We start from the raw sequence: 26,981 nt of genomic DNA on the forward strand, positions 1-26,981 counted from the left end.
TAGCTCTAAGTCTTTTATCTACGAGTTCTGTGAGCTCAGGCAAGACAATTAATACCTCTGACCTTTAGTCTCTCCGAATGAAAGCTGCACAGTCTCATTATTTCCTATATACCTATAACACATGGCACTCCACTTCATACAAGGTTGACCAACTCAACATCGGGAAAACAAGTACTTACATACTTATTGTGTGTGTGGAGTGTTATGGCACATGTGTAGAGGTCAGAGGACAACTTTATAAATTTTGTTATTTCCTTCCTCCTGTATGTGGGTTCTAGAGACCAAACTCGGGTTACCTGGCTAGTCCGGGAAGTGCTGTTATCTGCTGATCTCTCTCAGGGCCCCAGAATATAAGTTCTATTATAGATAGAACAGTTTTCTTCATCACAAACAGATTTTAATGAGTATCCACGAATGCAAGTAAGGGAACATCCTTTAAGAAAAAATATTTTTCTAAGATTTACCATTCCTATTTTTAATTCTTTCATAATTGGGAGAAACAGCTATGAAAATGGCTGGAAAATGGTTGGGGTGCGAATCTAACTTTTCATTTGTCATGACAGAGGTGCCACGGCTTGCACACGGTATTCCTACCTTGGTTGCAGGTTTTCCCAGCAAAACCAGGATGACACTTGCACTTGTTTGGCCCGATGCACTCTCCGTGTTTGCACTGTGGCTGACACACAGCTGCGGGAAGAGAAGAGTGGGTGTCAATCTCAGGTCTGCACTGCATCCCCCCCATGAAGCACCAAAGTCACAGACCACTGTGATGACTTGAAAACTAAGAACTTACAATAAAGTAGCAATATCTATAAAAGCCCTGTTCCCTTCCACTGTTCTACACTACAAACAAGCATGCATGCCATGATGGTCTGACTAAGAATGGTCCCCATAGACTCGTGTGTGTGTGTGTGTGTGTGTGTGTGTGTGTGTGTGTGTGTATACTTGACCCAGAGGGAGTGACACTGTTGGGAGGTGTGGCCTTGTTGAAGGAGGTGTGGCTTTGTTGCAGAATGTGTGGCTTTGTTGGAAGAAGTGTGTCACTGCGCAGGCAGGATTTTAGGTCTTACATGTTCAAGATACGCCCAGTGTGGCATATAGTATTCTGCTGCCTACACTCAGCAGATGTAGAACTCTCAGCTACTTCTTCAGCACCATGTCTGCCATGTTTCCCACCATGATGATAATGGACTAAACCTCCAAACTGTAAGCCAGCCCCGATGAGATGTTTTCCTTTACGAAAGTTGCATGGTCATAATGTCTCTTCACAGCAATAGGAACCCAAACTAAGACAGAAGTTGGTACCAGGGACTGAGGTATTACTGTGATAGACCTGGCCATTATTTTGTTTGAAGGGATGCAGACGTTGGGGCTTTGGATTAGAAAAGCAATGAAACGTTTGAAGTGGGGCTTAATGGGACATGGAAAACAGTGGTGTTGATGGTGATCTGAAATGTAAGGGCACAGCTCAGGAGGTTTCAGAGGAAAAGAATGTTAGCTTGTGGCCTAGAGACCGTTCTTGTAAAGTATGTTCTTCACTATTTTGGTGAAGTATGCAGCTGCTATTTGCCCTTGTTTGAAAACTCTGCCTGAGACTAACTTGAAGAGTTTTGGATTAATTGCCTTGGCAGAGGAGATGTTAAAACAGCCCAGTATGACACTATCTTGTGGTTATTAACGTTCACGCTTTAGGAAGGTCTATAAAGCAAGTTGAGTAAGGAAAGTTACAAAATGTACAATTTGAAGAGAAACGTGACACCGGGAAGTGGAATGGAGCTAAGTATTACATTCAAGGAGATAAACAGATTAAAGAAAATGCCGATATTAAATGGAATGAAGGGAGGGAGAACCCAGGGCAAGATCCTACCCAGCTAAACTCCCAACTTGTGAAAAGGAACTGAAGAAAAGTTTAGGGCTAGGTGTGGCAGTGCACACCTTTAGTCCAAGTTCTCCAGAGGCAGAGGCTAATAGATCTCCGAGTTTGAGGTCAGCCTGATTTACAGATTGAATTTCAGGACAGCCAAGCTTAAGCTAGGAAGGAAACCATTAAAAACAGAAAGCTGATAAAGATGTAAATGAACAAGGGGACCAAACAAGCAGAACTTGGCTGCTTTGGTCACATGGTTCTGGCTTTAGAGTCAAGGACACAAGTAAAAGGTTATAAATTCTTCCTATGAAACTAAGGAGAGCCCCTGAAGCGGTGTCCCTGTGTGGAGGCCTAGAGAGACCAACTGTATAAAGCTATGGAGGTGAAGCCTAGATTTCCTTGGAGACCTCAAAATGTTGGAGATGTCAGAACTGTGAGATACCTGCCGAGGAAATCTGCTAACAGGGAGTCGAATCAACTCAAGAGAAAGAAGTGGGTTGCAATCAACAAAGACAAAAGGAGTTGAAGATCTGAAGAGGATTATGACATCAGAAATGGAGATACCGTATTTGGAGTTTGCCCAGCCTGATAATGGTCTTGCATTGGTCCAGTATTTCCTCACCATGCTCCCATGCCTCCCTTTTCAGAACAGTAATGTATACCCATAGCATTATATGTTGGAAGTATATGATCTGCTCTTTGGTTTTATAGGAGACTACAGCATGAATCTCAGAAGATACTTTGAACTTTGGGCTTTTAAACAAGTTTGAGACTGTTATAGACCAGGGAATTTTGAAATTGGAATGAATGCATTTCTGCATTATGTTATGGCTACAATTTTATGGGCTCCAGGGAGTGGAAGGTGGTTGGCCCCCTCCCCCAACTGGTTACTGTCTGTTATGGCAATCAGGTCTGTTGAGTACTAATCCTTAGTGTGCATTCAAAGCCTACAGACAGGATGGGCAAACACAGAGAAAAGTACTTGGAGACTTCTGAAACTCTAATTTCAGACACCGCATGTATTCCAAGGGAAAGAACTGTGTTCTCTGAGAAGTAATGAACTTTCTAGAAAGCCTTCCAACATCACTCAGTGAATGGTAAGTAGTTTATACTGAATGCAGTTTTAAAAAGGAAGTCCTCCAAACAAGGTTCCCTGTCATATCCAGGCCTCATCATCAAGAAAAACTTTGGGGGAAAAAAGCATTTAAAAAAGAAACTATTAAACTATTTCAGGGCTGATAAGATGGCTCAGCTGGTAAAGGTGCCTGAGCCAAATCTGATGACCTGAGCTTGACCTCAAGGATCACGGTAGAAGGAGAGAACCAACCACTCCCACAGCTGACTGACCTCTCATCTCCACACGCACCATGGCACACATGCATGCACACACTACATGAATAAATACTTTCAAAGTTATTCCATTGATTGTAACATTTTTATGTGGATGTAACTTAGAGAAGTCTCCCGAGGTACCCAGAACGTTAATATTTTCTTTAAGAAGTAACATTACATATCTGTTATACGTATGTCAAATTTGAAAATATCTGTTAAAAGATGAAAAGGTGGCAAATAATGAGATTCATTCAGAGGAGGACACTTTCTGTTACAAACTTGCAACCTCCAGGCTGTCCTGACTTTGGTCTCTGACCAGCTAATGGCCATCCATTCTTGGTCTTCAAGGCTTTCTGCTCAGAAAGGGTTTTTTTGTCCTCTCTCCTTTTTTATTTGTTCTCAGCAGGATGCCCTAATCTTTGGTGCATCTAATGTACACATCTCCAGAGGTCAGAACTGTTCATGGTTCTGCTAAGCTTGGGGACCCAGTATTTTAAAGAAAACTGCTGATTGCATTCCTACCTGAAGAAACCAGTAATTACAGATTACCCAGCAGCTATTTAAAAGTGTATTTATAAAAAAAAAATAAAGCTATTAAAAAGTATTTAAAAATGCACATAGAGTTGATACAATCACTTTCTTCACAGAAAATTACACAATTTTTCATAAAAAAAAATTCCCCTCTTGATCTTGGTTTTAGATCTGGGATAGAAGTCAGTAAAAATGTATCAAATAATATTTATTAACTCAATGTATTCTACTAAACAGTATGAATGGATGGGGAAGTGATAGAAGATTAACTGTATGACTAAGCTTTTTAAGTCATGATAGGGGCTAGGATTAGAAAACTGAAAAGGGGATGTGGTATGGGACCGTGGTCTGTATTCTGTCAATTATAATTTAAATAAATGCTGATTGGCCAGTAGCCGGGCAGGAAATAGAGGCGAGACAATCAGGCAGGCAGTAGAGGCAGGGTGACCAGAACAGGTGAATTCTGGGAAGAGAAAATCTTGGTTTTCAGTCCTGTCCAAGCCACAGAAGAAGTAAGATGTGACTGCCTTGCTGAATAAGGTACCGAGCCATGTGGCTAACATAGGCAAGAATAATGGGCTAATATAAGTTATAAGAGTTAATAAGAAGTCTGAGCTACTAGGCCAATCAGTTTATAACTATTGTAGACCTCTGTGTGATTTCTTTGGGACTTAACGACTGCAGGAACAGAGCAGACAGAAACCACACCCCCCCCCCCCACAGGGATGGAGTGTGGATAATGATGATAGCTACAGAGCCTCAGGGCTGAACTCCAATCATGGAGGGCAGCTGTTAAAGGCACAGTGGAGGCTGCAGGCAAAGACTTTGGAATACGAACAGGTGGGTGGGGTAAGGCAGTGAAGGGGGATCTCAATGAGAGAAGGAGTTCTTGTAGGCTATCCTGTGATAGCCGATGAAATCAAAGGAAGCCCAAGGTAGATCAGAAAAGGCCGGTGGGACTCTTTGGATTTCTATCTCCATTTCCTTTTTGCCTTAACACAGAAATGTCCTTTAGGATTTTGTTTCACAGTGTAGTGGAAGTTTACAATGTCATTTCTTATCCTCCTTGGCAGACAGGAGTAACCAAAGAACCAAATTCTGGCTAGTTTATATAGAAATGGAGGTAACTGAGTGGAGCCGTTTAGGATGCTACTTAGGGGAGGCTGTGAGATAGGCCCATGTCTGTATGATCGCTGAGAATGGAATCACAGCTCCTTTGGGACCAGCGGTCTTCAGAATGGAAAGAAAGATAGAGCAAGAAGTCCTAGTGGCAGCCCCATTCCTTGTGTTGCTGTTGCACCCAGCCAAATACAACTCCCAAATATAACTGACTGATCTTGAACGCTAGGCTATGAACCGAAAATGTTCTTATTAAGTCAGCCAAGGGTATCTCGCTTTGCTTTCTGGATATACAGTTGGAAGTCCTATTAGTACCATCTAGTACAGAAATAAAATGTGTCACGTTTTTTATGTCTACGGTATCAAATATTCATGCAGGCGTGCAATAGGATCATTTATAAGTAACCAGAAAGCACATGCCAATTTTTAAAAGCTGTATAAAATTGGCTCCCCACATTAGTGTAAACTGGCCTGCCTAGTAATAACGAATTCCACTGTAAATGTGGCTTTCAGGAGTCAGGAGAAACGACACACATAATCTGTATTATTCAAGAGAAAGGACAGACGACCTGTTTTCATTTAGTAGCAATCTTCCGAGCCACCGAAAGGAGATGATGCACTGAGCCTGTGTCTGTAAATACCGCAGGAAATCAGATAGGGTGAGATGGTGCCTCTGACCTGCGTATACTGGAAACAAGAGAAATGGAGCACATGGGATGCTGTACTGGAAATGGACCACATTGGCTGCTGCGCTGGAAATGGACCACATCGGATGCTGTACTGGAAATGGACCACATCGGATGCTGTACTGGAAATGGACCACATCAGATGCTGTACTGGAAATGGACCACATCAGATGCTGTGTTCTCACTGCTACTCTCATGGTTTCAGCTCAGTAAAGTCACATAAGGATCACAGATCTGATAACTGTTTCTCCCTTCAAAAGCAGCCTCAAGGGTGAAGCCCACATAGGTAAACCACACTGAAAACTTACTCCAACATTCCTGTCATGTATCATGGGGCTTGGAATAACTGCTAAGTCACTGTTTTGACTAGAAAACGAAACAAGTCTCCACAGTCAAAGCAAACACAGTTCTCTGATGACCCAGTCCTGTTTTCTGTTTAACTGCATTGCTAGAGTTTCACTCAGAAACTCAATTGCTGGCTTTTGCAATTGGCATTCTGAGAGCTCAAGGGTGCTAATCTAGTTCTGACAAAATAAAAATTAAGTTATTCAAAGCTAGGGGACAATTAATCTCACACATCAATTTTATAATGTTTCATACGTGACTGAATCACACTGGGAGTCAAGATCAATGTCTGGAAATAAGGACATGTTGGAGGCCAAGAGTCTAACTTTTCTGGAAGGTGATGAGGACAAAGCCAACCTAAGCTCTATCCCTAGCAAGGATTTTTCTTAACGTCAGAAGGTCTTTGAGTCTTAAGTGTCATGGGCTACCTTTGCCATCATGTTGTGCCTTCTCCTCCAGGGCATCTTACTTAGAACCAAGGTAACAGAAGGCATTCAAGATCTGAGCAGAAGAAGGAACAGCTGTAAAACCAAGAGATTTTTCGAGAGCCCCCATAACTAACTCCCAGGCACTTCATGGAGCTGATTTGGGTAGATCTGGGGAGGCAGGGGAATGCAAATATGAAGAGAATATCCTTTTCAGAGCCCGCAGTTGACCTTGGAAGAGAAAACATTGCTAAAAGCAACACGAAATACCTCGCTGCTTATTAATAGAAGCAATGGAGGCAGAGTTTTATAAAGAACTATTGGAAAGGGCCCTGAGCCACCAACGTGCAAAACAAAACCTACCAGGCAAGCAGGATCTCCAGAGAAAACAACTCTCAGCTTGCCGCAAACACTATATTGTTGTGTCAATTATTCAACGAGTTCAAAAACATTCAATTCCTGCTGTAATTAAAAACAGTGTAAAGTACCTCTGATTCTCATTTAAAAGGTTATCTAGTAAATGTTCTCTTGCACACTAAACTAAAAACACCACATTTCATGTAGCTGGATTTCTTGCTGTAGTATCCATATAAGGCAGGAAAGCAGCGGACACTGACATTGTATCAGCACAGGTTAAGTGAGTTGACCCACTTCAGCAAAAAGCTTCTTAGTGCAGTAAATATTCAGTCTACCGTTCCTATACTCACTCCTTGGCTCACTTTCATTTGGTTGGGCACTTAGGACAGCATTCAAATCCTATCTTATGACCGAGTTCTTCCCAGACTAAACCAGCTTCATCTCCAACCACACGCAGTTAACTGCAGCTTCCAGGAAGCAACACTCTCAAATCTCCATGTTGTCATACAGAATGCCACTCTCCCCTTGTCTGTTAGACTCACATCTAGATGGGCTTCATTGCTCAATTTAACCTTCACTATCACCAGAATTAGTTCTTGTACTAAGTACAGCCTTCCTCGGGGCTTCTAAGCCTCTGTGTATATGTATATTATAAATCACAAATATGTATATTTACATATACATAGTTCACAGTATATCTTAAGAGTTTTACAAATCTAGCTCGCAGACCTTGACTTCTTTAAATATACAAAAGCTCCTTTGAAACACAACAGTCTTCTGACGAAGACAGCCGTGACAGGTATACAAGGTGTTAAAAGAACACCGGAGAATTTCTCTGCTTGGATGTGGGAGTCAGAAAGGTGCCAGGGACTGCTTTCAGGACGGTGCACTGCATCGGAATCTCACATAGAAATTTATCATGTGGACAGGGGCAGGGACTCAGAATGAGCAACATAAGAAGGGCCAGAAAGGCTCAGGAAGCAGAAAAGGGTCTGAACCTGAAGGGGCTGTGCTACAGAGGAAAAAAAATCCTTAAAAAAGAAGGCAACCTGAAGATTCGGGTCAGGATCCCATCCGGAGCAGTGGCTCACCACGGGATTATACCCAATAGATCAAAAGCATGGCAACTGACCTCCTTTTTGAACCTTGAGAGTTAATGAAAAATAAAAGTCACAAGAGAGGCAGAGTGAAGAAATTCATTTCACTGTCAGTTGTCTTTCCTAAAAGTAATAACCTGTTTATTAAGATCAAATCTTCATATCTTGTTTATTTTATTAAGATAAAGTCTCCTCAAAGCCCTGCCTGGCTTGGAACTTTCTACATAGACCTGCCTCTGCCTCCCAAGAGTTGAGATTAAATGCATGTGCCACCAGGCCTGGCTCCTTCATAATTTTTAATTCCTATAAAATAGAAGCCCCTATCCATTACATATTTGGAAGTGTACTGAACTGACCAGATGGCACACTGCAGGAACTGTTACTCTTTGTAGAAAGGCGTCTAAGGCGCAGGCTTACCTTCACGGACAAACACACCAGCAGTACAAATGTTGGTTCACAAACCACCACAGTACCGTGGGGTAGCTTGAACCAGGCTCCATGCAAGTGCAATGACAAAACACAGAGGAGGGACAGAGGTCACTTGCGACAGTAAGGGCGGCGTACAGAGGAGAATGGCATTTGAACTGGGGCTGTGACTCGAAAAGCAACCCTGCTCATCGTTCCCAAGAACCATTCACTTCCAGCCAAACATCTGTCTATAATTAGAAGTGGTAGTGACAGAAAATAGGAAGGGCTAACCAGAGAGAGTGACAATCTGCTCAGAGAGGATGGCCTTTCCTCAGCCTTTTGATAGAAAGAAACGTTAAATCATTAGATCCGTTCAAGGGTGAGCCGAAAGGTGAACTGAAAAGCGTTTATACACAAACAGAAAACTTTTGGGAAACATGTCAGCAAATGTGACATGGTGACGCTATGACACATTCTTCCACTTAAAGCTGATCCTCTATCAGGTACCCGTGGCAAATTACCAAGTTTGCTGGAAGGGCCCAAGAGCAGGAAGGAAGATATGCGTAGTCAATGGTGGAGGATCAGAATCAGCCTGGGCGGGCCAGACCCCAGGGCTGGAATACATTGTATCAAAGCTTCTCAAGTGGTCCACACTTAACACATCCCAAACTGGAGTCAACATATGCACGTTCCCCCATGTTCTCTAGTTCACCAAATAGCACACAGGCAACTCTTGAGTCCTCCTTGATTTCATCTTCTTCACTCTCCCCCACAACCGCCACTTTCTTGAGAGTGCGTAGCTGCCAGTGCCTGAGCTAAGTGCTCTGTAAATATGTTCACATTGATCCTTACTTAAAATTCCTATGAGCTAGGACTCCTCTCTGCCTCTCACCAAAATGAAGTTGTATCAGAAAAGATCTTCATGGAACACTGTCCCACAACAGCCTTTGTGCTGTGTCTCCCCATGCATTCTGGCTTACTATCTTTTAGGACCTTACTATCCTCTTTGTTGCTCCCACTAATTAAAACCAAGTCTAACTAACTTCACCGTGTGGACTGTAAAACCTCCAGCTATGAACCTCAAATAGTTATTCCTTACATCGCCAAAGAGGAAGTTCCTAAATTAGCCCCAAACCTTAAATGCCTGCATGTGCCAGGCATTTGCCCTGAAGGAAGTGAACTTGAATAAAATGGAACATATGCCTCTTCTGTCCGGGTTGCTTCTTAACAAACTATAGCCCACAAGTTCCCAGAAGCAAGACCAAGTGACTAATCTTCAGCACTGCCTGCGACATCCGTGTTTCCTGTGAAACACTTGACAGTTTCAAAAACAAGCTCAAACACCCTGACCAGAGAGAAATCCACCTATGTGTTGACTCATCAGCACCAATTGATATGCTCTAAAATAGCATGCAATTTCCTTGCTTAAAATCTCTACCATGGTCCTGTATTACCTTGTGGTCAAGGCTAACCTATTTAATGACATCAAAGCCTCCCGGAGACATCCCTGCTTGCTTCTCTTATCAGAAATCCTTCAACACATATCCCACGGCTGAACTAGGATTCATCCGGTTCCTGGAACGTGCTCATGTTGGCTTCTGAGATCTCCGTGCAGTTTTCTGTCTTCCAGAAGTGCTTTTCACTCGCCTTATCCATCCCAATTTAGCTAGGCATCACCACACATCCTTCCTGGCTGATGGCACTGTTCACGGAGAGGCACTGTTACGGTTTCCATTATCAAGATATATCACATTACAGAGCATCTCTCTCATCCAGTGCTAGATGGACCTTAACCACTGATGCTGAGGAGTGAATGCCTGGCCATTCATTGTACTGGGAAGATGTCTGCATGGCACTCAAGACCAAGCGTGTAGTTCTACTCAATACATATCTGTTCAACAGATGAATTAACCAAACACCATGGAGCCTATGATTTTGCCATTGCTCTTACTCAGCAAGAAGAGATTCTTCCCCTGAACTTTCTCAACTCTTCTGAAGATTTTTATTTATTATTATTAGGGGAGGGGAGCTACCCATGAGGGTAGGAGTGCCATGGTATGCAGATGGAGCCAGTTCTTTCCTGTCTATCTTTATAAAGGTTCTGGGAGTTGAACTCAGGTCACCTGGTCATGTAGCATTTGCCCACTGAGCCATCTTGTCTGCCCAGCCTCTACACGTTATCTCTAGCTTTTTCCTATGCTAAGATTATAGAAGGAAGAAAGACCAACCATCTTATCTAGACGAGTTCCTTGACAGCGAGGTCCATGCTGTGCTCAACTTTGTGCATTGCTGGCTCCTAACTTTATCTCCTAGTAAATCACAGTAACTGCAAATGCTAAGGCTCATAGTTCAATGCTCTTTTCTTCTAGTTATTTTCCTAAGTGCAAGCACTGTGAGCTAACCAAAACTCCAAAGTTCCACTGAGGACTTTACGGAAAGACATTATTCACGACATGGCAAAGAAGCGGTGCCAGCTAAAGACAGCATCCCCACAATAGGTTCTATTTCAGCAACAAACAACTAAAAAAGCTTCCTACTTCCAATTCACTCTGAGTTACAAAAGATGGACATGGGAAAGGAAAGGCAATGAACCACAGTGGGTATTGCTCTTCATCCTACAATGCAGGGAAACACAGCTCCAAGCTCCGTTTGTGATCTTCACATGGACCAACACATCCATCAAGAACTGTTTAAACATCAGTTGACATAACAATATGGACGGAGGAAATATCACAGGCACCACCCCTAGATGAAAAGCTGCAGGCACTTGAGGACTGCTGAGAGAATTAGCCTTCCTCAGGAAGGAGTCCCCTAAATGACCATCCGATATAACCAATCTTTAGTGGTCAGTCTTAAAAACATATATCTACAAGCAACGCTATATGGACTCAGTAGGTTGCATTTATATACTTATTTTTATATACATGTACTATAATTGAGGGGAAAAGACCATCCATATTAGAGCAGTGATGACAGAGATTGGAAGAAGGAGAGAATAATTTAATTATATCTTAATTAAGAATTTTTAAGGGGAATTATTTTAGAAAGTTGGTCATCTACACCTATAACCTCAGGACTTGGGAGGTCAAGGCAGGAAGATTCAGAATTTGATGTCAGCTTGGACTACATAGTGAGTTTGTTTGAAGCTGTCCTGGGGGTAGATAGATAACTGACAGACAGAGAGTCAGAGAGAGACAGAGAGAGACAGAAAGAGAGAGAGAGAGAGAGAGAGAGAGAGAGAGAGAGAGAGAGAGAGAGAGAGAGAGATTGGTTATTCTATAGGCAGCATTCTACTTAGGGCCAGAGACCTACCCCCCAAAAGGCTGACTATTTCAATTGACTTTTTCTTCAAATGTTCTTGAAATCCTACCTGTAAAGGGTCTCCAGTGACATGGGATGTTGTCTTACAGCAACCACCTTGTGTGACCTCCTTAGAGGCAACTGCACGCTATCATTTGGTATTATCTTACCAGAACTGCTCACTAAAATGGTGAAAGTGTTGCAAATGGCCTTACTCACTGCACAAACCTTTTAACTAAGAAATATTTTTGCACCAAAGCATCAGGTGGAATGTACTGTACAGATTGTTATTTGATAAAAGAAAAAGTATTTCTTACCTGAATTACTCCATGAAGAACTAACGAACACGGAACACAATTCCCACAGGTTAGTGAGGGGCTGGCGTTAGTAATTTCATTTGGCGGACTTTGTTCTACATTTGTGTCTTTCAGTGTTAAAAATTTAAACTGTCCTTTAGGTTAGAATGGAGGTCAGTTTGTTAGATTTATAAAAGAAGAGGGAGAAAGAAACACTGGAAGGGACGATTTAACCTAAGGACTTAGTTAAAGTTAACTTAGAATAACCAAAAGCAGATAAAAATAACAATCTTTGTGGACTAGTTCCCCCCAGTTACAGTCACTCAAAACCAAGTAATGTCAAGCCTCGCTTATAGCTTCACAGAGGATCATTTAGATGTTATGGCTTTCAAGACATGTATTAGCCAGAATTATGTCAAGAAATATGTTCATCTAACCTTTGAGCTGGCACCTTATCCTTGCTAGTCTCTGCCTTAAGACGTAGAGAGCTGCAAAACAAATGGCCAAAAATAGAAATTCCAGATCTTTTCTCTGTAAGGAGGCAGGTCTTGGGTATGACCAAGTTGTTACATTCCCGGAGACTTACACACATTCAACTTTCAGGGCTTTTTTCTGAAACAAACAAACAAGAATCTAGGACATGTTTAAAATAGTAGTATTTTAGTCATCGTCTTGTTATTAGAAAACATTTTGTAACAAAAATATTAAGCAATAATTGAAATTATGCTATTTGTCTACAGTCCAAATTCTTTTGAAACATTTTAAAACATTTTTAGTGTGTGTGTGTGTGTGTGTGTGTGTATAAGTGCACAGGTACCACAACGTATATATGGAGACCAGAAGACAGCTTAGCAGCGTTGATTCTCTCCTTCAACCATATTGGTTCTGGGGATCCCACTCAGGTTCTCAGGGCGGGCAGCAAGCATCTTTCCCCACTGAGCCACCCTGACATCCATCTTGTCCGCTACCTATAGTTCAAATTCTAATGGAATATTTCAGAGCTTTTCTGATACTGTATCTTTCGATATTTCATTTTCAAAACATTAACTGTTGCTTCCTAGAGTCAGTATCCTTTTATTTAAATAAACGTTGGACAGAGCATCTGAAAAATTTTTTTAGACTTTGGCTCAATCAATACCCAGGGCTGGTAGCACTTACATTGGCAGCTGTTCACTTACCTTTTTCTCTCCAGCTTTGGGAAGAACACATGAAAGTTTGTTTTCTTCCCTTGCACAGCACTGTCTTCTTGCATGGATGCTTTAGTTGGCAATAGCAACAAGAATTAACTGTAAGACCTCAGCCATGCCTTTTGGAGACGCATAAATATCCCCGTTAAATGAAAGAAAAGGGAAGAAACTCAAAGCACTACAAACAGTGGTCAGTGTTGGACCAGCTTAGAGTCCTAGGGGTGAGAGAAGAGATGCTTTATTACGTCTCTGTAGGATGAATGTCTTCCCTCTTTAAACTAGAAAACATCCACTTTAGGTATGACTATTTTGTGTATTTGTGTAATTTAATGGGGTCTTTTAATGGAGTAACAGAATAACTTTTTTTTAGGACTTTGGTTTGACTCAATCAAAGCAATAATTTTAACTATTCATCCAGAATGATTCCACAGTTTTATTAGAAGCAAGCATTACATTTGCTTGCCAGACTTTTTGTTTGTTTATACGTGATGTGATTTGTGTGCAAGCATGTATGTATGAGTGTGTGTGTGTGTGTGTGTGTGTGTGTGTGTTGCATGCGAGTGTGGGGATGTGTATGCCAGCGTGAGCACATGCAGAGGGCACAGGGTGTCTTCCTCTATTGCTCTCTGCCTTATTGCCTGGAGCCAGGGTCTCTTTCTTACTGAACTAGAGGCTGGTCCATTAGGCTAGGCTGGCTGTGAGCAAGCTCCCTCCTGGGATCTGTTTGCTTCCCCCTCCTAATGCTGGAGTTAGAGCAAAGTGCATAACACATGGTTTTTAATATGGGTGCTGGGGATTCAAACTCATGGCCTATCATGATCTATCTCCTTGGCCTTTGCTTGTTAGATATTTTTACTCATGTTGGTTGTGTTTCTAGTTTGCACTTTGTTTTATTGCCTTTAGTTTAAAATAATTCATCATATCTTGATAGTGACCCATTTATTTAAATAAAATAATGAAACACATTATAAGTATCATCTAAAAAACACTGAAAATAAATCAAAGCATAAAGAATATTATAGATGGCACATTTACAAGATGTGTGTATGGCCATGATTATGCATAAGAAATAAAATGTAAGAGAATATTATTTCTTTAATATATTCCATAACCAGTTTTGAATAATTTATCAGGAAAAAATACTTTAAATTATGTTAAACAAAGAAAAAGGGAGTCATTGCAGGATAAAAAACATCATTATTTTCAATCTAGCTCTATTAGTACCGTAGAGCCCAACAGTTCTGTATAGTCTGCCTCCTTATACTATCTCAAGGCTAGGCCACTTTTTGGAAATTAATGTGAGCTGCCAAACATCCCAGATTTAGTAAATGTATTGGTGCAAGTATGCGCACCTCTCAGGGCTTCTAGTTTAAGTCTCAACCAATACCCCATATTCTAACATTTATATTTTAAAACCATAGAAAACTTCTTTTTAAAGAAATATTAAACACGGAATATGGCCAGGTAGTGGGGGCACACACCTTTAATCCCAGTGCTAGGGAGGCAGAGGCAGGCAGATCTCTGTGAGTTTGAGGCCAGCCTGGTCTATAGAGTGAGTTCTAGGACAGTCAAGGCTACACAGAGAAATCCTGTCTTAAAAAACCAAAAACCAAACCAAACAAACAAACAAACAAAAAACTCAAAACAAAACAAAAAACATGGGTTAGATGACTTCCAAGAAGTTTCTGGGGTCCATTCTCTGTTGATGGATAAGGACATTTTCATAGGCAACCTACAGCCCAATTTTTGAAAAGTTGCCAACAATACAATGCCTGCATGTGTCTTGCGTCTTAGTATAGTGAGTGTGAGAAGCCCTAGGATGAAGATATAACACAGGAGAACTCTGTCCCCCTTCTCCTGATAATTTGTTTCTCCACAGCTATTGTAAATGGTCATGGGAATTAAGTCCACTCAACTCTGTCGGCAAAGACACTGGTTCCTAGTTCAGGACTCTAGAGGAGCCACTTGTAACCGGTCCCAAAAGACTGCTTCAGTTCATCTAAGACTTCTCACTGGTAATGCACCGAGTTCTGCTCCATACCCTTACAATCAATAAGTACATTGATAAGTTTATGAAACTGTGACAAACCAAATCAAGTAAACCATTCAGTGACTAGATTTTCCTGCCTACTGAGCCCCGCTCTGTGGGTTAGGAGACAGCCCTGAGCTTCAGACAATGCTAAAGATATACCTCTGTGATACAGGGTGTATCTAGCACGTGTGTGAGTCCCGGGCTTGCTCTCCAGCAATGGAAAACAATCTCTATAGCCACCCGTGGTGGCATGCACTTGCAATACCAGCATTCAAGAGGCAGAGGCAGAAGGATGGCAAGTCCGAGGGCAGCCTGGACTGTGTGGTGGGAATTATAATGGGAAGGGGGAAACGAACGAAGAGGAGGGAAGCAGACAAGGGGTGAGAATACAATACCATGCGTCAAAAACCATAAGTATCCACGGTGCCTGCCTTTTTGTTGGCAGTTTAATTTACTGCAGTTTAAGTTTGCACTGGAAGGTTGTGAGATGCCCAGCTGTTAGGCCTTTTAACACCTTTGGACAGGAAACAATGAAGTCCTACAAAGTTGGTGGCTAGTGTAATGACCCCATGAGGTAGACTGAGGCACAGAGCACCTTAAACATGTGGCCCAGCAGGCCAGGTGCCAACCCCTCACTGGGACAAGTATGAGAGGGAAAGAAACATGTTCTATCTGCCAGATCCTAACCATCAGCTACCAAAACTAGCAGGTCTAGAAAGTTCTCCATATCCCAGTCTTAAGCTTAATAGTTTTCATTGCCAAAAACTTGGCATTCATCTGGGAAAATCTCTTCACAGTCAATTACCCAGCTTGGCACAGTTACACACAAACATCCTAGATGACAGACAGCAGAACACAGGCATTTAAGAACCGCGAAGAGCCGAGTTTTCAGGTTGTTACTTCATGACTATTAAAGGCAGAGAACTCACGGGCTCAGAGAACAGGGCTCTTAGCAAACCTATACATTACTTCTCAGCAATTTGCCATTCTCTTTGCTAATAAACTGTTTCAAACCCCAATTTTATTTATTTGTTATTATTAGTAGTATTATTTACTTATTCATTTGGGGTTTTTGAGTCAGGGTTCCTCTGTTATAATAGCCATAGCTGTCCTGGAGCTGGCTTTGTAGAACAGGCTGTTCTCAAACTTAACAGAGACCTACTTGCCTTTGCCTCCTGAGTTCTGGGATTAAAAGACGTGTGCCACCATGCTGGCTTTAAAACACAATTTTAAATAAAAAAAAAGAAACTATATATCAGAATTTTTAATCCCTAGCCATATGTAGATAGATCCCAAGATACAGTGAGTAGTTTAATGCACTAATTTTAAACATATTATGAAAGAAAACTCTCAAAATACCATAGATCATGAAAAATGCAATTATCCAGTAAAAATATTAACTAATGTAAGTATATATCAAAATAGGAGATACTAAAGACTTTTGGGTTGTGGGAAGCTTATATTTTGAAAGTCTAGGGGCTGGAGGAATGGCTTAGTGACTAAGAGCACAAACTGCTCCCAACATTCACATGGAGTTACTTACAACCACCTGCAACTGTAGCTCCAGGGAATCCAATGCCTTCTTCTAACCAGTGCAGGAGCTGCGCTCATCTGTACGGACCTACGCCCCTGCCCCTTCTCCCCACACATAATACAATTTTAAATATTACAAAAGGAGGCTGGAGAGATGGCTCAGCAATTAAGAGCAGTGGGGGCTCTTCTAGAGGACCTAGGCTTAATTCTCAGCACTCATGTGGCAGCTCACAACCATTTGTAACCCCAGTTCCAGGGGATCTGCACTCTCTTCCAGTTTCCACTGACACCAGGCATGGGCATGTTGCCCAGACACACATGCAGGCAAAATATATAATAAAAACAAGTTTTATTTAAAAAAAAAAAAAGGAAAAAGGAAATATATAAAAGAAAATAAAGTTGGGTGGATAGAGAGGTAGGAAGGATCAGAGAGGAATAGGGGAGGAAAACATTTGATTGAAATATATTTTATGAAAAAATTTTCAGTTAAATAAAAAATAAAACAGAAAATCTATGCGCAGAGTGGTTGCTGTCAGCTTCGCAATGCACACCTCTAACTAGCACTTAGAGAAGGCATTGACTCTGAATTTAACATTTATAAAATAAAGACTAAAGGTTGCTGGTCTTGTGGTTTGTCTTGTTTTTGTTTTGACAGGGGTCTCACTGTGTAGCGCTGGCAGTCCTAGATCTCACTCTGTAGACCAGGATGGCCTTGAACTCATGGAAATCTGCCTGCTTCTGCCTCTAGAAAACAGGGATCAAAGACAGGCACCACCATGGCTGGAACAAACGACACTGATTTCACAAAGGATGTCCTCGTCTAAGCAGTGTGAGTGGTTTTCTCCTCCCCTTTGTGGACTAGCCCCATTTTAAATGCGGTGAAAAGCTGCTTAGGTTTCAGAGTCCATGGACAACACCTGTGGAAGGCAACCCTGGCCAACCACAGTGTCTGGTCATGTTTCTACAGGAAAACAGCCAGTTCTGCAGAATTGCTGCCATTACTCCATAGAATGCTTAGAGAGACACTGACCAAATTAACTATCTGACTTTAAACTCTACCAACAAAAATCATCTACGTAAAATCCGTAGTCAAAAGTATAGTACCTACCAAGACTAGTCCTGACTTTTAGTATAACCAACTACATTGGAAAGCAAGAGCTTCTGATAAAACAGAAATATCTATTTGTTTCCCAAAATCATCTACCATATTCCAAAGCTAAAAATAAGTCTGATCATATTTGTATCTATCTTCCTCCACTGGAATTGCAATGATTTAGTAATTTTATCAGGCTAAATTAAAACTGAAACCCTTTATAAAGACTGTGAAATAATATGGAAATGAACAAACAGATGATTTTTATGAGTTTTTTCCACACACCATAATAACTCATCTAGGCCTATGTTGGCTTCAATGGGAACTTTATAATTGTCTCTTTAATTATGTATTAGTAACAGTAAGTATAGAAATAAAAAAAATCTATAATGATACTGTAATACACTAAAGTAGAAAATTATATTTGGTATTACTTAACCAAATGCTATACCTCATAACATGCAATGTTTTAGTAAGTACAATTATTTTGCTTCTTGTCCCAACATGTCCCTAGAGAAGCACTAACAACCACTGTAGACCAGTGCAACTGATTTTCTTCACAAGCTAAACTGTCTTGGCTAGCTACTATTCTTTGAAGAAGATCCTTCATTTGTTTTGATTAAGTAGAAAATGCTAACTCCTCAGTTCTCCTCCAGGGCTGTTCAAGGTGAGAATCCCGGCACATTAGACTGCTGCTTCGTGTAGGTGTCTGGGCAATAGGTATCTCTGCTTCTCCTAAGGAGACAGGGTCTTTACAGGATTGGAGCCCTTTCAGAACACACACCATCCTCTTGTTACTATTTGGACTTTTGTGATTATTTGTTTTCGGGGGTGGGAGCAGGCTAAGAAGGCAGAGATGGAGAAACAGAGGAAGGGAGGGACTAAGAGAAATCTTATAGGCTATCCATGCACCAGGATTCCATGTCCCATTGCTAAAGGAGCTTGGCGAGGAATCCATGAGATCCAGCCCTTCCTCACACTGTAGTGGGGAGTGCAGACTGAAGTTTGGGTTCCAGACCATCCTGTGCACAGTACTTTCTTCAGGCTCTTCCAGTCTACCCAGGCCCAAGTACTTACACAGAATTATTCAAGCCCTCCTTGAAGTCCAGATAGATCAGGAGGAGATCACGTACTCTATCCACAATGCTTGCCTCCTGTTCTGTCTCTCATTGTTTACTTAAACATTTGTCTCTTACTTTTTAAGAAGATAAAGCCAGGCAGTGGTGGTGCACGCCTTTAATCCCAGCACTCGGGAAGCAGAGGCAGGAGGATCTCTATGAGTTCGAGGCCAGCCTGGTCCATAAGAGCTAGCTCCAGGACAGGCTCCAAAGCTACAGAGAAAGCCTGTCTCAAACAAACAAACGTATGATGAAAATGATTTTGAAAAAGCGCCAGTTTCCAAACAAGATAGAACAAAAACAAATAGGATTAAGGAGATCAGGTCTGCATATCTTTTTAGGCATCTTCAAAGGGACCCAAAGTAGAAAGTGACTGAGCAGAAAATGTCACTTTATAAAATCAATCAAGATTTATTCTCCTTTTAGTTACCTCTCTCCCCCACCCTCTCTCTCTCTCGGAACAGGATGTCACTGTAGAGTTCCCCCACACTCTGCTGTATGGAACATTGATGATGACACACGCTCAGACAGTTACTGTAGCTGGTATATCTTATAAGAACACAAACATTGAAAACTACCTTGCTACATATGAGTAGGGGATTCTTATTGAAGATCTGCGTGACAGCAAACTGCAAAGCTATTGAAAGGACTGAGTCACGTTTACGTGAACCTGTAAGGACTGGTCTTCAAACACTCTTGTTAAAGTGCAGAAGAGTTTTAATTTTTGCTGATCTTAAGTGAAAAATCTTAAAAATATTTTGGCATTTCTGCAAAGACTAGGAAGGAACAATGAATGTCTACTGGAGACGAGAACTTAGAGTCAAGAAAACAAGAAGGAAACAAATACTTACCATGGCTGCAGCTCCAGCGGGCTCTCTCTTCCTCCCTCTCTCCCTCCTTCCCTCCTGCCCTCCACCGCCCCTTTTCATTTTTTCACTTAAATGTTCACTTCTTACCTTAATTTTTCTTTTACAAAGGATGAGTTACGTAAATAACTTAACCGAAATAGACAATAGAAAATGTAAATCCATACCCCCCTCAGTATTAAAAGCATTTTCTATTTAATAAGTGCTTTTGGTCTTTTTGTTACAATGTGTCCCATATAGCATTCCACTCTTAGCTTCTACTCCTCCTTCGGAGATCATGGATCTGGGAACACAGCACACACCACGTGCACGGGGTCACTACATTAGAGCTGAAGTTGAAAGTCCTTAGAGAGTGTGATTCTTTCTAACAAGTAAAAAAGACTCTACCTTAATGAAAAGTAGACAACCTGATGGCTACAAGCCAGGGGGAGATATTGGCAAAGGGACAAATTTCAGCCCATCATACCAACATCAGTCAAATGTCCAAGGAGAAACAGGAAACTAGGAACAGACTAACAAGAGGCTTCCTTGGAAGAGAGGGGGACGGAGAGCATCCTAAAATCAAGCAACAAGCAACGGACCAGTCTCTTGACTCAGCATCACCGAGTGAGAAACCACTCTCCAACTGACCAGAGCTAAGAATATGTACGCCATTCAGACACACACACGCATTTGTCTCTCCTACATATTAGAACTCTGTAACTCAGCAGATTTCAACATTACGTTCAAAGTTATTTTAGAAGCAGTGCACAGACCCAGCAGGAAAGGACTGGTTAACTAATTACAGGGCAGCTACACAACGAATCCATACAAAGGGACTTTTCCCATACAGATAACAAGGAAATGACTTTGAGATGTTCTGCGGTGAAGGCACAGAGCCCGCTATCCACTATATTCTATTTGTGTAGAGCAGGTAAGGTGGCAAGAGAGAACAGAGAAGAGACCCAGAGTATGAAAAATATCTCTGAAAGGCATACAGGACCACTGATGGCGATTACTGCTCTGAGGAGTGGTTATCTCAGGAAATGAATACATTTTCCTCTCTTAAAAAAAAAAAATCAAGATTCTAAAAAAAAAAAAAAGCTTTGGGAAAATGTAAAAACCTACAAACAACTGAAAAAAAAAAAAAGATCCCGCTCTCTCCAGGAGCATATATACTAAAATCACAATGATACCAAGATCAACATGGCCCATGGCAAGGATGGATTGTTAAGTTGGGAGCTTAGCCCCCCAGCCCCTCGCATCCATCCCAGCTTCTAGGCCTGGGAGTTGTATTGGTCTGGACTCCAAATTCCAGCATGCCATGGGGGGGGGGGGGGTCAGGACCACTCCCACAGGGTATTGAAGTGAGCTTCCAGAGGAGAAACAAGTGGTTTTCGGGTCTGCATGTGCTCCCTGCTGTCTTGTCTCCCCGCCACGCACTAGGCCGCCAGAGAGCATCATTTTTAATAAAACAATGGGCATTTTGATTTGGTTTGATTTGACCTAATTGGATTTCTTGCACCGGCGGAGCTGCCCTTTTCTTACTAATTTTTACTTATCATGGATGACTTGCAAACTGTCAAGTGCTCTGTAGTTTTTGCATAGATTTCTGTATTTGTAAACTTACAGTAAGTTTTGAATGAGGAAAAAGAAGAGAGGAAAAGGCAAAGCTACCTCTGCATTGGGGAGGAGACAGTAAAGTCCAGTCTCTGCACTGAATACCATCATTATTCACTGTGGGATTCCCATGGAGTGGGTCAACATCACTAACCATCATCTCAAAAGCAGTTGGTCTGATTTGAACTGCACAGAGCACGAACCCTGCAGACAGAGTACCAAGCAGAAACATTGCGTGGGACAGCAAGAAGCACACCTGCTGTGTGCTGCAGGATCTGGTGTCTGAGTAGCAGCATTCTGCTCCCAGGTCCCTGTGTGCAGGGCTTGTGTTTTCCTGTGCCAGGAGTGTGAGGAGAGACCTGGCCACTACCTCTCAAGAGTCTACCATGCTTGCTCTTGACTTGCCCAGCCCTTCAGCTTGAGAAGCACTAAAACTTCTACTCCGTAAAGGTTAAGAGCTGCCGAATTGACTGGAGGAAGGAGCTTGGGAAATCAGGGGCTCTTAATAGCATTGTTGCAAAGATCAGTTCTAACCGTGGAAAGAAAGGAAAGAGCAAAGCCGTTTCTTTACAACTTCACTTTGAAGACCACACACACTCAATAACTACCTGCTTCAAAAGGTCAAGATTCTTCAACACTGCTTTGGGCTTGGAATCTGCATTCCTAGACCACTCGAGGTCACTCAAGGAACTCGGTGTTCTTAAACAGTCTTTCCAGGGAAGGGGCGGCTGAATACCCTTTGTTAGAAAACAACAACAACAACAACAAACCCAACCTCACTTCCTAAGGATTTTGGGATTCAGGTTTGGTGACAAAATTAATTCTAAAATTATCCACAGTCTTGCTTTTATTTCTACCTTAAAAACAAACAAAAGAGAGTCTCTGTTCTAATCCCATAATGAGGAGAGGAAGCTGATGAACTCAGGACAATGGGGTATGTTCACCTCCTTTAAGCTGTCTCCAATATGGCTCCAGATAGAACAGCTACCCCAGATTCCCAGTTATTCTTGGGACATACACAATTGTACAGTTATGAATAAGCTGTTAATATAAGACTCTATGTGTAACAAAAGTGGTTTTACTTGTCGGCTACGGACAAAAAGATGTTTGCTAGAGGAGACCTTTATGAGACTTTCCAAGTTGGCTTCACCTGAGGGCTAGGTGGATCTGCTCTCTGGCAGAGCACTTGCCCAGCCGGTTCAAGCCCCAGGGTTTGATCCTCAGGACCAAAAAGAAGAATTTCTAATTTACTAGTAATCATTTAAAGAGGGTATTCAAAACCTAACTCACCAAAGACACACTTCATGAAATGGTGTGAATGAGGACAAAACTCAATGACCCGTGCAAGGATCACAAAAGAAATCATCTCTTTCTACAAGACTCAGTTTCTGAGCGAAGACACAAGAGAACAACCATAAAATTAAGCGTCTCGTTTGCTGCAGTGAAGCTCTGGGCCTCTTACTTGAAATACAGAAGCAATTCAATAATGTGCGGATCAATCCTATGTCTACATGCACCAGCAAGCAGCATACAGTCTAACGCCAACAATCAGGTGACTGCAAAAACGGTTTCAGGATGATTTGCTATTCTCAGTCCCTTCTTTATTAACCTTAAGTTTAGAGTTGATAAGTCCAAAATCTTCAGGTGGGCTTTGTCCGGCTGCATCCTTTACTAACTTAAGAGACTTGACAGGAAGAAGAGCCCAGAACTAACAGATCAGTCTGTCTGTGTTTGTAAGGGTCAGTCTTTCCCTACCCTCCAGCCAAAACAACACAAATATCTACAATTTCCCTGCTCTTAAGGATAAAGGATACAAAACTATCTTAATCCATATCATCTCCTTCAGTTCCCTGACAGCCAGAGAACTCTAAGCTCTGGAAAGTGCTCTCAACAAAAATACTATTGTCATTGAGCCATATGTCCAGCCTGGTCTCCACAGCAAAGGGAGAAAACATAGTGCTTGGTGCCACACACTCTGTGTTCCTCTCATCACGGAAGTTCTCCATGACCTTTGCAGGCAGCCAGGTGGCTAAGCAGCTACAAAAGTGGGGCCTCATCCCAAGCCCCCAAGTTATCCACTCCTTTTACTGAAACACAGAAACCTCAACTACAAAAGTCTCTACTTGGCAGGGGAGAGAGGAAATTAACACAATCCATATGAAATGTGCCATTCAGATGAGGGGAAACTTAAATAACAGAAAATTACATGCAAGAAGCAAACATGTTGTGACAATATTTGAGAGACCGAGGGACTGTGTGCTGTAAATATGTAGCCACCAATAGTGAACATAAGAGATCTTCATCTGATAATAAAGAACCCCATTGATATCCAATAACTTTAAAGCCCAAGACAATTAGAAAATCAAATGTGGAATTTTCAATGTGCAAGAGATGTATTTAGGAGCCAAGAACACAAAGCAAAGAGTCAGAGAACAGAAAGACACCAAGGGTCTGACCCAAAAAAGAACTATGAAAACACAGCCTGCCTATTTCTGGAAACTGTCACGCCTTCCCAGCATGGCAGGAATGCTGGGATTGGCTCTGGGTGACAGGCAGGAAATATGAGGACAGACCCTATGCCCACTGGGCTGTTCTACTCTGTGGCCTTCGGCAGTCCTGGAGAAAACAATGAGCGGTCCGGCTTTGTAGTTAATGATGGCAAGCCAGAGGGGAGGTCAGACAATTCCATGACTCTGCAGTGCTAGGCCCTCTAAACAAGTCCAGGAAAAGGAGAAGAAGCAGGGGAGAGACGGAGAGGGTTTGGTGTAGACATCTGACTCGGGTGACTGTTGGATCAAGATGCGCCATGAATGTTGAACCCAGTGGAGGAGCCAGTCACTGAAGGGTCTCGACCCAAAGGCTATAAGATCCAGTAGACAACATGGGTACCACTTTCCCCCAGCAACACCTATGTTTAGAGATGAACTGTAACCACCTGTTACAGAGAGGGGTTACAGTTAGCATTTGTTTTGCTGTGTTGTTTTGAAGGAAAATCCTGAAGTGAGTCGATCGGAGGACCATGGCACCTTGGATAAGGAAGCAAGCGGCATAGAAAAGAACAGTCAGATTATTTTAAAAGTCAAAGAGCCAAAAAATACTTTTCACGTTATATTTTTTAGAGCCAGGCTAGAAATCACATAGACTTAATCCGAGATGTCTTCCTTGAATTGTATGCAAAACTTCCAGTTTCAAGAAGGCATAACCGTCAGGAGTGTTTTAGAGAGACTTCATTCATCCCCCAAGCCACTTTTTGGTGCTGTTGCATCCCTTTGAGCTGACCTCTTGCCCTCACATTCCTCCACCTTAGATCAAAACAAAGGAAGGCAGACTGAGCTGATAGGAGACATTTGGACCATCTAAGATTCTGCAGAAGGAAAACAGAATCTCAATTCATCCTTATGGTTTCGCCATCTTTGGTGTTAAAGGCCAAGGCCCCTTTTCAATTTGAAGAAACTTCGTTTCCTTGAGACAGGGAACCTCGGAGCTATTTTTAATTGAGCCAGCAGTAACACAAAGTGTGTATTTTTCCTGATTGAATAACTCGGAATTTGATAGCACATATTTACTCTTCCTGAACTCAGCACGGACACTGAACATGACCAAGGGCAGCTGTAGCGTTTGTTCAAGCCAGGAAGAATTTCAGTGCTATACAAACGACAGCTCATTTCAGGGTTCTACGCCGTTAAGGTGTGTAATATTTCAGGTTGATTTTAGAGATGAAGATAACAGAGGAAGCACAGGGATGACGAATTATTCAACCAAAGTCACACAGACAAGGAGGTCAAACCGGAATTTAAAACCGGGCTGTCTAGACCCGATGTCCACGCCGCCCCTGGTTATGCTGGCTCCTGAACTTTCGCACATTGCAGATGAACAGCCATGTGGCAAAGGCAATCTTACACCTCTGTAATGTGACCACTTTAATCTCTAGTTTTTACACAGCACTTCCCTCGCAGGCTCAGGACTAACAAAGGGGAAAAGAAAAAAATACCCAATGCCCCTACTTGGCATTCGTTTAGTAACAAAAGGAAGCTTTGAAAATGACTGCGTCTCCAATCTGGTAGGAAATGCACGGGAGAAAGAAAAGGTCTCAGAAATCTCTGGGATGTTGTTTCATGATGCCACTGTAACTTTAAAAGGGCCTCCGTACTTGTTCAGATTCAAATTTGCCAAACTAGTGCATACTTGAGAAATCTTAATTACTTGGTACAGGAAAATAGGGCCGGCTCCTAGTGTGGCTTGGGGGAATTCCACAGCAGGACTTCTCCAGAGAGCTCGGGAGTTTTCACCCTAGAATTCTTTCAACACACCTGGCATGGAACCTACATTCTCCTGATCCCTGCCTCTGGGGCAGGTGTGAAGGTGTGCCCACTGCCGCACAGGGCGTCCTGCCGAGGGTGTCCTGCCGGGGCGTGGCTCCTTGACCTGGGAGGGGCCGGGCGACTGCACAGACCTCCAGGCCCTTCACTGTTCAATTTGCCAGTTTCCTGAGAGTTCCAGCAGGGAAGAAGGCAAGTGAGCTCCTTCCTGCAGAGTCTGACCCTGTTCTCATCGAGGATTGTTTCACGACTGGGTCTCTTTATTCTTTTGGTAATCTAGCCTTGTATCTCATCAACCTGCCATCAATCTGGTTGACTGCCAGAATATCTAACACCATCATGTATTTGACAGAAGGCTACATCCTCCCAGGGGCCAGTCCTGTTTTGGATCGTTTCCCCCTGAAACAACTTAATCAATTAATCTGAATCGATTAACCAGTGAAAGCAGGACAATATTGCCTGGTCCTTTCATGGACTAAAAACCAGAAACTCCATCTCTCTTTTGCAGGAGGAAATGCCCCAAGCGAGCAAGGGGCTAGGGCTTCTAAGTCATAGGAAGCCAAACATTAGTCCTCTTCCCCTGCCTGTCCCCAACTGGAGACAACAGCCTGAATGTCCACTGATTAACTTGTGACAATCGTCCTCCTTCCTCAACAAAGTTGAACACCAGAGTATTATTGATAATAGCTGATGGAACCCTCCATCTTCCGGAGTCCCCACACTGCCACTGCCCTCAAGCCTCCTCCATTGTTCTTCTCTAAGATACCTCACGCCCAACAAGATGTCCCAATGTGGAGTCCAGCTCAGTTCCCTTCATCTCACAAGATGCTGTGCTCAAAAGATGCCCCAGACCAGATCATTTGGGGTGTCTCTTTGTGGAGGGGGAGGGGAGAAAAACAGGAAGACCAGGGTAAATGTTTGAGAGCCAGAACTAAGTAAAATCTGGAAAATGTGCTAAATGACTCACATTTTTGTTTAGGACGAGAAGGAACTTTATCACGCATATGTCGATTTTGATCACATGTAAAACAGAAATCAGTGTTCTGATTTGGCACTGACTCTGAGGCTTTGATTTATTATGGAATTTACAAATGATGTTTTCCATGACCCTATTGGTTGGCCCATGTAGATGTCAGCACAACTTCTCCCCCTAAAAAAAAAAAAAAAAAAAAAAAAAAAACACTTGCCAATGGCAAGTGTGTCATTTTACACACTAGCTCCGATGAAGATTTTATAGGTACTCTTAAGTTCCAGGTTTATTTAGTGTAAATATCGTCTAGACACATTATCTCATTTTCATCTCAGAGCTTGGAGCAAAGGAAGAAAGAAGCCTGATGATAAGAACCCTGTAGTGGAAGAAGCTGAGGACAAAAGCTTAAATGGGCGGCACAAGGCTGGAGAGATGGCTCTGTAGTTCAGAGCACTGGCTGCTCTTCTAGAAGACCTAGGTTCAATCCCCAACACCCACGTG

The 26,981-nt window shown here is 42.2% G+C and overlaps 1 protein-coding gene across 4 annotated transcripts in view; it reads right to left on the reverse strand.

Moving 5' to 3' along the window:
* Positions 1-26,981, reverse strand: part of Npnt (nephronectin) — a 63,887-nt gene that overhangs the window by 34,475 nt on the left and 2,431 nt on the right. For 2 of the 4 annotated variants that reach the window (XM_050152964.1, XM_050153135.1), the window contains exons 3-4: positions 12,201-12,251; positions 595-687 (exon numbers count right to left, since the gene is read on the reverse strand). In XM_050152964.1, the coding sequence (XP_050008921.1) occupies positions 595-687; positions 12,201-12,251 (144 nt within the window). The remainder of the gene's footprint in view (positions 1-594; positions 688-12,200; positions 12,252-26,981) is intronic. The other 2 variants (XM_050153056.1, XM_050153214.1) reach the window with 1 other exon arrangement.

This window comes from Alexandromys fortis, unplaced genomic scaffold (genome assembly GCF_014885135.2).
Source record: "Alexandromys fortis isolate MF-2015 unplaced genomic scaffold, M_Fortis_MF-2015_v1.1 scaffold_19, whole genome shotgun sequence".
NCBI lineage: Eukaryota > Metazoa > Chordata > Mammalia > Rodentia > Cricetidae > Alexandromys > Alexandromys fortis.